Source organism: Schistosoma haematobium, chromosome 6, assembly GCF_000699445.3.
Source record: "Schistosoma haematobium chromosome 6, whole genome shotgun sequence".
NCBI lineage: Eukaryota > Metazoa > Platyhelminthes > Trematoda > Strigeidida > Schistosomatidae > Schistosoma > Schistosoma haematobium.
Genome location: NC_067201.1, coordinates 11001697 through 11013374, shown reverse-complemented (window position 1 = coordinate 11013374; position 11678 = coordinate 11001697). Strand labels below are relative to the sequence as shown.

The 11678-nt window shown below is 32.9% G+C and overlaps 2 protein-coding genes across 2 annotated transcripts in view; one reads left to right on the top strand and one right to left on the bottom strand.

Annotated features, from left to right (window-relative positions):
* Nucleotides 1-417: 417 nt before the first annotated feature.
* On the top strand, nt 418-8081 carry MS3_00008504 (uncharacterized protein; the record flags this gene model as incomplete). Its single annotated transcript, XM_012937008.3, has 4 exons — nt 418-678; nt 2120-2456; nt 2554-3599; nt 7376-8081. The coding sequence occupies 3 exons, from the start codon at nt 418-420 to the stop codon at nt 2871-2873; spliced, it is 918 nt and encodes a 305-aa protein (XP_012792462.2). The 3' UTR covers nt 2874-3599; nt 7376-8081.
* Nucleotides 8082-8168: 87 nt separating this feature from the next.
* The window catches only part of COX11_5 (Cytochrome c oxidase assembly protein cox11, mitochondrial), a gene marked incomplete at its 5' end in the record, with an annotated part of 29939 nt that continues 26429 nt past the window's right edge, over nt 8169-11678 (bottom strand). The window contains 2 exons of the mRNA XM_012937009.3: nt 8169-9201; nt 10482-10940. Coding sequence (XP_012792463.2) covers nt 8863-9201; nt 10482-10940 — 798 coding nt within the window. The 3' untranslated portion in view covers nt 8169-8862. The remainder of the gene's footprint in view (nt 9202-10481; nt 10941-11678) is intronic.

Below are 11678 nucleotides of genomic sequence, written 5' to 3'. Positions count from 1 at the left end.
AGTTGGACATTGCTGATTGACAATCTATGCTCTATAAGGGTTAACAAACTTAAGTAAGTAATGTGTTAATAAAATTATATCTTGATTCAAAATTTAAAAAAAATAATCTTCATTATTATACTGACCTGTTGTCAAAGTTACTTGTTCCATATTAATTAAATAATACGACATTAGTAAATCATGTGACCATCGTTCAATAGTACACTAGATATGCATGTTCAATGTTTTTTGTCGTTATTGTTATTGTTGGTGCTGGGGGTGGTGGTAGTGAATGAGAAAAAAACAACCAATAAAGCACTTGCAAAAATTTTTTTTGTGTAATTTCGTTGGCAGTTTTGTTTTTGTTGTTGTTGTTCTTGTCGTTAAATACTCCGAAATCTTCATTATCAGTTAGAAAAAAAGAATAAATTCATATCAATGATGAGTTATTGTATAAAATTGACAAATAGTTGGATTATTATTATTATTTTAATTATTCTATGTATATTCATGAATTTATTGATGTTATTAGCAACACAATTAGAATATCGTATACAAAATGGTTATCCAGTAAATCCTGGTGAATTTCCAATGATTGTATTATTACTTGGTAATACACATTTATGTACTGGAACAATTATAGCACCTGATAAAGTTTTAACAGCTGGACATTGTGCATGTGGTGATCCAACATATGAAGTAGGTAGGCAAGAATAAATTTTTTGTTGTTGTTTATTTATGGTTTATGATAAATATTTGTATAGTGATTTTTAATATAATTGAATGAATGATAGTTACTAATGTATAAGATGAAATAATATCTTAACGATTAAGACATTTAACTTTTAAACAATAGATAGGTGGCTAGCAGTGGAATTCAGGGTGTAGGTTTCGTCTTATTTGGAACTTGTCCGTTTTGAAGTACCTGAACCCCAAAGTTGATATTCATATTTATAATCAGTTATTCGAAGACTATAAAACTATAGAACCTATTCTACAATTAGGTTTGTTTGCGATAAATTTTGTCGAGCTCTTTTACTAACTTATTTAACAGACAGCGTTATTAGAACAGTAACAATTTGTCTATGTCTTTGAATTATTATTATTACTATCTTGTCTGTATGATATGTATTTTTGGTTACATGTGACAGTCTACTCATATCTCTCTCTAGCTTAAATGTTAATTACTTAACTAATGCTCAATAAATCATTCCATATGTATATGTGCTTGAATCTAATTAATTGCTTTGCTTCGATGCGATTCGATTTGACTCTGAATCCACCTCTATACTGGGTTGCTCGGGCGCATTAGCCTTTCTGCTCAAATTCGCTTGGTGTGTTTGTAACTTTGTTATCTGCGATATCCGATTATAAACTGTAGTTGGTGCCTCCTCTTGCTTTCTAAATTAATACAGCGTTGGGATTTATTTAATAACGATTATTAGGGTGATTGACAAACGAAGCTTCAGGAATTATCTCGAAGCCATGCCACTATAAAACTAAAATGATAAATTCTACTACTTTTCTTAATCTCCTCACTTAATTATTATCTTTCTCGCTTTCAATTGATTGTTCAATGGGTAATGATCAACTTGGTGTATGTCATGTCCTTCTTAATGCAGATCGAATCCTATCGACCAAGTTGCAATGTAACCACCAGTCTAGTTAACTTGACATTGTGTGCACTATGTTGCGATAAGATAATAGTTGGAGGTAATTATCAAGAAACCCTGTACCTAGGCTTCGTGATACCCATTGCTTTCTCGCGACAGGGGTGTTGTTTACGACGTTGCTCCACTGCCATGTGGATCAGACCATTAGGTCGAAGGTTCCGGGTGTCACCCCCAATGAAAACCACCTGCTTCGGTTTGGGCACCCGGGCAGCTCTCACAAAAATCGAATGATTTATGTGGTGCATAAATATTTAGTACCACCTTGTACCAATGTTTATGTGGGTAACTAAATAAATAATAAATACTTGACATTCGTCAACAAGGTGTACCTGTAATCTTAAGAGAACTGATACACCCTGACGAATTCGTTCCCGTGTCACTCAGTTTCATAGTCAGAGACGTTACCATTGAGCCACGACTAATATTGAAATATCTTATATCTTATTTGTTTCTTTTTTATATTTTAGGTTCATGCAAATTTAACACATATTGATGAACGATTTTCACCTTATACACAATTTCGATTCGGTACACAATTTACTTATCCTATCACTTATAAAAATCAATGTGATCAACTTAATCATGGTTTTATTGATAATCATGATGAATTTGGTGGTTCACCTGATATATCTATATTAACATTGAATAAAAAATTTAATCTTATGAAAGGATGGATTGAAATTGGTTCATTAAATTATAATTATTCAATAAATAATACAACAGAAAAAAATGATGAGGATTTTTTTGTTTTGGGTTATGGTGAAGATAAATCAATGGAAAATTCAATAGGTCAATTACGTTTAGGTAAGTAACTAGTTCTCCCTTTCTCTCTCTCTTTCTCCCTCTCTTTCTCTCTTTTATATATATACATATATAACTATGTATAATTTTACTTATATAGGTATAATAAAATTAGGTGAATGTCCAAAACATATTAAAATACCAACGAATGGAGCAATTTGTTCTAATATTAATCGTAATCATCAAGGACCAGATGTTGGTGATAGTGGTGGTCCTATATTTGATATCAATGGACGTGTTATTGGTATTACATCAATAGCTGGAAATGGTTGGTATGTATTTTCAAGTGTTACTACACACAAAACATTTATTCAACAACATTTATATAATGATACTATTAATTCGACTAGTGATGGTAATAATACTACTAATAATGATATTAATACACTGAAGTATTCCAATTCAACAGATCTTTCGTAATTTTCTTGCTCTTCTAAAGTGTTGACATTTTCTTTGAATAAAAATCTTCCTTTTTTTTCCCGAGTATGTGATGTACGGAAATAGTTCATGATGATATAAATATAATATTTTTGTGTGTTGAAATTAAAACAAAATCTTATGGAAATTAATCTGGTATATATATCCTATTAATTTGTTTTTAGACTATTTTGTTAAGTTAAATACTTACTTACTTACTTATGCCTGTTAACCCTCATGAAGGAGCATAAACTGCCTACCAGGATTCTCCGATTGAATTTTGTCTTTGATATTCCTTTCCAGTTATTTTGATGTCTAATTTCATTTCTCAGCTCATTGTGTAACTTGGTATTCCTCTTCTCCTTCCCCTCTTAAGGATTTCGAGTTAGGGGTTATCTTGCGATGCAGTTTTGGGATTTCCATAATGTATGTACTATGCAACTAAAACGTCTTTCCCTAATTTCGTCTTTAGCTGGAAGCTTTCAATATTTTCATTTTGATGTCTATTGGTTAATCCTCCACTATTAAGATTTAAACAATAAGATCATAGGAATTTTGAGAACTTTAGGTTTTTTATAGGCTGAATTCGTTACAGATCTATTATATTTGGAGTGCTGTTGAAAACCATGGGATTCTACCTAACTTTTTTGTTCTTGTATGGAATTCCTCGGCAGTGAGCACACAAAAACCTGTCACTGCGGATGGAACGTAGGAAATTGAATTACTGAGGTGAGTTCTTAACCTCCAGAATCCAGAGAAGTCTCATATTAGGACAAAGCAGATGTCCAGTAGTTGTTTAGTAGTTGTTCGTTACTTGTCTAAGTAGTATTGATTCGTGATCATGATAAGATTCTGTTTATTCACTACGACTTATAGTTTACATCACAATCTTTATATGGTATAATCAATGAAGAATTTAGTCTGGTTCATGGTCAAGTTCATTTTCAGCCATCCCTATTTAATTTTGAACGTATATTATTCATTAGTCAACATGCAAGTTTTACTCTTTAATTGCTTAACGATTCCAAGAAAATGATTGAATCAGATAGTCGAACGCTTTGGAAATAGGTGTATAAATTCACCTCCAGACCGAATATTAAAATTATGAATGCTACTTTACAAAAATTGTATGAAATACTATCAAATCAGCTTTTCAGATTCTTAGGTAAGCCCATCTAATTAACAGTCTAGTAGGACAACCATTTATGGACGACCTCAACGTGACGTTGAGAAAGTTCACCTTTCCAGTAGAATCTAAAGAAGACCATAATTTAGTATAAGAAGTCAGTATCGCGATTTAGAGTTAGAAGTTAGGTTAGTTTTCATCACGAACTAACATCAGCTATAATCCCAAAGTACTACTTAGGTTTGGGGATAAACTCTACATTGTGAAGTCATCTAAGTGTATCGTAGTCAGTAATTACGGTCATGTTTTCATTTATTCAGTCACTCAGTTGTCGATATTTTAAAATAATTTCTATTGTAGAATTAGTTGGAAGCATGACTTTTGCTATATTGTAATTTTTCTTCTATCAAGACTGACTGCACTACATCTTAAATGTCCGCAGCATGGTGAAACGGCATTTTCATCGTAGAAAACTTTCCGTTATCTGTGTAAGCCAGCAAAGACGACAACAAGTGAAACACTCTTTCCATCATGAATTACGATCGAGTAAATAAGAATTCCCGCTTCATTACGGTTGGTTGCTGGGTGCAAGGTCAAAATCGAGATTGAGTTTGGAGTTTATCCCCACCCCTTTTTGGACATACGGACGAATGAATTCCGCGTTAAACTCCAAGACACGCTACCTCAAATCTGATTGACACAATAAAAGAAGGATGAAACTGTTTATATGATACATTATATACTTTTAAGGTAATATGAAGTAAAACACGAATTTTAGGGTAAAAGAAAATCGTTATATCATGACAAAACTGGGTTAAATGAACATATATTGACATTTATCACTCTCTTATTCAGTATAGCATACTTGGTAAATAAATGAGTTTACTACAATGTGTGCTAAATTTTATTGTTTATATGACCTGAATCGACTTAGAACACTAAAATATAATGAATTGGAGTTAGATTATTATTCGAACGGAAATTATCATTTAAACTAGTTTTTATGATGAACTGACAGCATTCATAAAAATTACAGAAAAAACAGTGAATACGAAATAACCGTTTCTTCCTATTCCTGAACAGTTTATACTAGTTAGTATGCACATATAACCCCATATACAATTAAACTGTTGGGGATGTTAGATCCCCAGAACTCACTTGGGAAAGGACTTAATTTTGTAATTTTATTTGAAAAATTTGAACTTCTTTGTTTTCGCGCCAAAGGTGCTGTTGTCACCTTCATGTCGTATTTTCCACTGGGAAATATCTTAAATGCTATTGGTCCGTTGCGTCTTTTAGTATGCTATTTGGTAACTCTCCCCAAGGACGGTTTTGCACTGTATATATATACGTTTTGAATTGTGTTTGTTGTGATCGCTCGTTTCTGGCTGTTTGCAGAATATACTTCCCCATTCCAAGCTTGGACTTCTCCCTCTAGTTAGCGGGGCTGAGACGCACCAATAGCTAGCTTACTGGTCTTTGGTCACCGAGTCTTGTTTCTCGTTCGCAGATTAAGTGGACTCGTGGTAGCTTCAATCCTAGCATAAAACGATACGTTTAGATCTATAAATTTAAAGCCTATAATTAATATTCCGAACTTCTGTCAGTCTCTTGATTTTCAGTTATTTTCCAGTATGTATCACAGTTTGTGGTGTGAAACAATTTAAAAATGAATTCGTTGAATAAAATTGATCCGTATGAAAATTTAAAATTACCAACTGGTTACAGGATGAAGTGATAAGAATAAAGTGCTTCCCTCAGACAACCACTATCTGTAAAGACTATGTCTACCTACAACGAGCAACTTAGTTTAACTCTGAAACTAGCATGCTTTACCTTGCCCTACAGACCTCAAAATTACGAAGCAAATACATCAGAAACTACTCAAAAAATAACCATGGGTAACAGGCTCTGCAGTCTCGGTTTCAGGTTGTTAACTCAGCTTATAACCCAGTTTTCCCTCAAAAAGCTTCTCGAAAAATCACACTTTCACGTTATAGGTAACCGTGACATGATAACCGATTTCATACCTCTAATAGAACCTGAGATCACCTCGAGTTATTAGATATTAATCATAAGCAGATTGTTAAACTTATAAGTTCTGACAGAATGTAACTATTAACTGAGATTTCCAGTCCGTGAACTTATAAACGGTATTTACTAACTTCAGTGATAAATCCTTGAAGATAATTGATAAGAAGTACGGATTAGCTCCAGTGGTCACGGCGGTCCGTGTCGGGTAGAAACAGGTGTCTACCTCAGTGCAGTGGAAGATGGTCGCGCAACTTCGTGGATTGGTTGAGGTTAGACATTAACATCATTGTATGCCGGCTCAGTGGTCCAGTAGATTAAGCGTTCGCGCGCGAGACTGAAGGTCCTGGGTTCGAATCCTGCGAGCGGGATTGTGGATGCGCACTGCTGAGGAGTCCCACAATAGGACGAAACGGCCATCCAGTGCTTCCAGGTTTTCAATGTTGGCCTAACATCAATCGGCTCATGATCTCAATCAAAAACTCAACAATCTCCACAACCCCTAGACTGATGATAAAAAGTAGTTTATATTGTAAACCAGAGAAACTAGACCTATTGTCATATCTATCAAAAATATAGTTAAAGATTTGAACTTGGTCTCTTACAAGATGCTCAGTAGTTTGAGTTATTAATAAACGTATTTTAGGAAGGATTAATATCATAGCTCGGTAAATTAGTTACATTTCTTGCTTATAGAGGTTTAGTCTCATGATGTCTTAAATTGTGTTCCGACAGTAAATCATTGACTGAAGTAACGTTTAATGCTACACAGTTTACAACTGGCTGATCAGTGAGTTGTGATAAGTGTTATTTATGTCGAATCCTTCTTAGTGCTAATAGGATTCTACCCATTAAGTTACGACATGGTCATTAGTCTATGTGAATTGATATTGTATGCACTCTGTCCAGATGTACAGGTATGCCATGCTGATGGATGGAACGAAATGTAGGTTAATAGTCACTTATCAACTACCTCCAACCGCCTTACATCATTATGAAGTTGAAAGTTTTAAAAATCTGACTAATAATTGGTTTAAATTGATACAACGAGTAATAGCTCAGTTAAATGGAATGAGAATGATATATGAAACTAATTTTTCCAGTCGTGTGTGACATGTATTCACCACATCTTAAGAAGGATTATAGATGTTTAGTTGTATAATACTGTAAATTTGTGTTCGTATAGTAAGTCATTGAATTACTCGATTCAATTCATAAAAATATGACTGTTCATCTTATTGTGAATCAATCATATAAATAGTGGTGTATTCTTAAGTTATTTCGATCTATTTTAAGAGTCAAACAAATCTTTCTCACTAATCTTCTACTCATTCCTCTTGTATTCAAGTTGCCATGTAGATTCAGCCTGAAATTAATTAGAAGAGTTCCAGTTTGAAGACTTATCATAAAGAGAATATATAAAAATCAATAGTCTAAGCAATAGTTCTCAATCTATTTCCAATGAATAATAAACCTCTATCTATCATATTCCATACATAGAGCCATATCAGTTTTTGTTATCTCCCGATAAGAATAGTGAATTGTAATTCTTGGGATCCATTTATGGACCAATACTATGAGTATATTTTATCGTGTAATTGTTATGTAACTAAACTGTTCATATTCATGTCCCTCTTATTATGAGTTTTATTTTGACCTATGAACTATTATTATACGATTTACCATTCTTGAATTATTCCCTGTCTGTTAATCACTACCTCCCTCATTCACAGTCACTTTTGGCCAAATATTGTACAAATGTTATTTCTATTTTATAGTGTGATGTGGTCTGTTTGATTTGTATATAAACCCAGTATGTTTGAAATACATGATTCATATCACGGAGGCTGAGATTGGTATTCTGGACTTAACTGGCTGGGCTAAGCGGAGAGCAGGACCAATCAGGACTCTAGGCTGCTCGCACGTGTTTTATGCGTCACTGGTTCGATCGATAGTTCGCTGCTCTCTGACTGGCTGTATCGTTGCGTTATAAAATAGACAGGGCACACAGGTTCACAAGTTATAACAGTTTTCTATCCAGTTTTAAATTTTCATTGTCTCTCAAAAAAAAGATTCATTCAAACCAATTAAACTAGAATTTCGATGAATGTTTATTGTCCTTTTATCTTTAGTCAGAACAATTCATTTGAATTCAGTAATATATTTCTTTTCTAATATCAAAACATACATCTTGTTTTTTCTTTTCTATATAATACCAAAAAGTACTTGTCAATAGAGACAGAATTTAGGATAGGGATAAAGTACACTTCAGTGAACACATCTACAATTTGACCAAATGTATATATATATGTACATATATATTACTGATTATCTGAATTTACAAACTAAGAAATTCAACGAATAAGATTTTTATACAAAAGATAGTATGTTATTGGATTATTGAGTATAATTAATTGTTTAACAGAAAACCACAACCATTATTACTAAATATTATCATTATTAAATTTGCATTGAAAAATCTAAGAACATGAAATTAAATATAATAACGAGACAAATGTGACAATAAATTTATGCGACACAGTTATACTACTTTTTTAAGAAATAAGTAATATACACAGATAAGTAACAATTTTCGCAAAATATTGAGTGATATAGTGTCATGTAATGTGTAGTGAATTAAAATAAACCAACTTATATTCAATACAAGAACGGTGAATTCTATTAAAAAATATGTGCAGTTGTTCAGACAATCTGTTATTTTGTTATACATATACAGTTTATTTGTTGTTTTATTAAAGAGAACTAATATATGGATGAATAATTATGAAAGGATAAATTTACTACCAACAAAATAGAAAACCAAATATCATGTCATCATAATTTAGATCTTCCAGTTTTGAGTGCAGATTTCAATGGCGAATGTTGCGTGGATCCAGATATTCTATTCGCAGCTGGGGATGATACAGAATGATTTAATATTCGTGTTGGTGAATGAGTAGTACTGTTTACCATATATTCACCGTCTTCATCTTCCTCAGCATCTTCATCATCATCATTTTCTGTGTTGTCTTCTTCGTCGAAATCATCATCATCATCTTCGAGATCTTGTAAACCATTCACTGAGTTTCTATTATCTACTTTTTCTTGAACATTGTGGCTACTGCTAATATCATCGTCTCCTTCAGTAAATAAACTTGTTACATCATCATTCTGCTTTAGTATTTCCGTTCGAATAAATGTTTGTAAACGAAAAAAAGTTTATAAACAGAACATGTAATAACAACCCAATAAAAAAATGAAAATTTTCTAATTAAATAAGTAAACAAAGTATAAATCATGAATTCGGATGATTGATTGTATGGACTGGAACTGGTTAGGAAAAAATAGTTGAATAACAACTGGATACCCTATCCGAAAATATTCACTTAATGCCTTTCATCGATGTAGATGAACGCTTTTTTTGCGATGGAATCTAAGTGTCATGCAGTTTGCTTCTCATTAATAGGATGTAATATGAGGTTTTGAAGGAACTGATGATCCCCATCTATGTTGAACACGCATTTTCTCAGTGACAGAATTAAAAGTGTTTCCATTATTCTATTCAAATGGTGACTGACTTCCTGTAGAACTAAAATATTTTGATTGCCTATTTAACCTATTTTTTTCATCTCACTGAGTTGGCTAAAGTGTATTTATCATTTTTCAACATCATCATCAGTCGAATTTATTCAAAATTGAGTAAACAATGTTTTGACGTTAGATAGAACCGGTGTAAATATCGATAAGTGATTAAATGCAGAAAAAACCAGGATAGAACTATTATATTTCAGTAATATTGGCAATGAAACTGTGCGATTACTGAATACAAATTAATCGAATGTTAAACTGACTGAAAACAAAAGCAATAATTCATTACCCTTAAGGTCACTTCAATCGTTAGTATGGGACTCCTCAACAGTGCGCATCCACAATCCCGCACGCGGGATTCAAATCCAAGACCGGTTTTGCACGTGAGTACGTAATCTCTAGAACAGTGAGCTAAGAAGTCCCATACTAGGACGAAACGATCGTCCAGTGCTTCCTGGTTTTCAATGATGGTCTTACATTAATCCATTCATGATCTCAATCAGAACTGTTTAATTGTTATATTTAGTGGTTCAACTTTGAAAATAATATCATTGTATAATATTCAGCTGGTCGTTCAGATCTTAACCAGGTCATCTAAACTTACCTACATGACTAAAACCAATAGTAATTTCTTGAACTGATAGCTATATTTCAGTTTGGCCACTCATAGCTTTCTTCCAACTTGCTCCTATACACCAGCTAATATTTCTCTTTGAAGTAGACAATGAATAAGCATGTGTAACACGTGTCCTAATCATCTTAATCAATGAAATAGTTGACTGAATATTAACTTGTAAACAATATAACATATTTATGTGTTAAAATAATATATGTATGATTAAGGCAGCTGTGGCATAAAGAATTACCTGATGTGATATGCCGGAATGTTGTCTTTGTTGCTGTAACTGTTGGGAGTAGGACAGTTGATCGTGTTGTTGTTGTTGTATTTGACCTTGTAGTTGTTGATTCTTTTTTTTATTACGACCTAATGATGTTAAACTACAACGACTACCAGTTTTCATTGAATTCATTGAACTATGTACAGATGATGACGGCCGATACGATCGATGATCTCTTATTGATACTGGCGGAGAAATCATTGGTGACGACTGATCACCAATAGTTAGACTTTGTTGACTGATTGGAAGATTATTGTTATTATTTAGCATGGTTAAATTACTTCCAGAACGTAGTAGTGTACCACGAAATTCAATTAGATCTGCTTCTTCATGTAATAATTGAATTGCATTATAAGCTGAAGTTAATGTTTCCAATGCTTTAGCATGCCACAACATTTCAATTTGAATAAAATCAGTTATAATTCTCTAAATAAAATAGCAAATGCAATTAATAATTACAAAAATAATTAAGAATCAAATTCATTCTTTTCATGTCATGAAAAATCTTTGTCTAAATTTGGATGAATATTCAGTATAAGATCGTGGAGGTTGCTGAATTTCGTTCAAATATCGAACCGATCAAAATTAGACAATTATTGAGAACCTGAAAACACTGGACGGTCGCTCTATCCTAATGTGGGACTTCTAGGCAGTTCATATCTATAACCTCGCATCCAGGACTCAAACTCAATACCTTCGGTCTAACCATGCAAACACCTAACCTCTAGACCACTGGTTCAAAATACAATCGTGTACAAGTCTAACTTCAAAAATTCCACGTTGGTGTGTGACCATATTTCATTGTCTTTGATGATTACCTTCATCAAGCCTGACAAGGTTTAGCTCCACTGATCACGGCTTCTCACTAGAAACATGAATCATTGGTCAAGCCGCAGAATATTGGCTTTATCAGGAATTGACTGGAATGAGTTATTATTATTGTTCATTACTTCATTTTTTGTTTAACTATATGATTTATTAAAATTAAAGATTTTTATTATTGACAAGCTTCAACTAAGTAACAAATGAAAAAACTGGCAAGCATTGAAAAACGGTTTCATTCGAGTTTATACTTTCTTTAAAACAGTGTACACTTATGATTTAAAACCTCATTTTATTTCAATCAGAACTAATAGTACTAAACTAGGGGAGTTCTAAATAAGC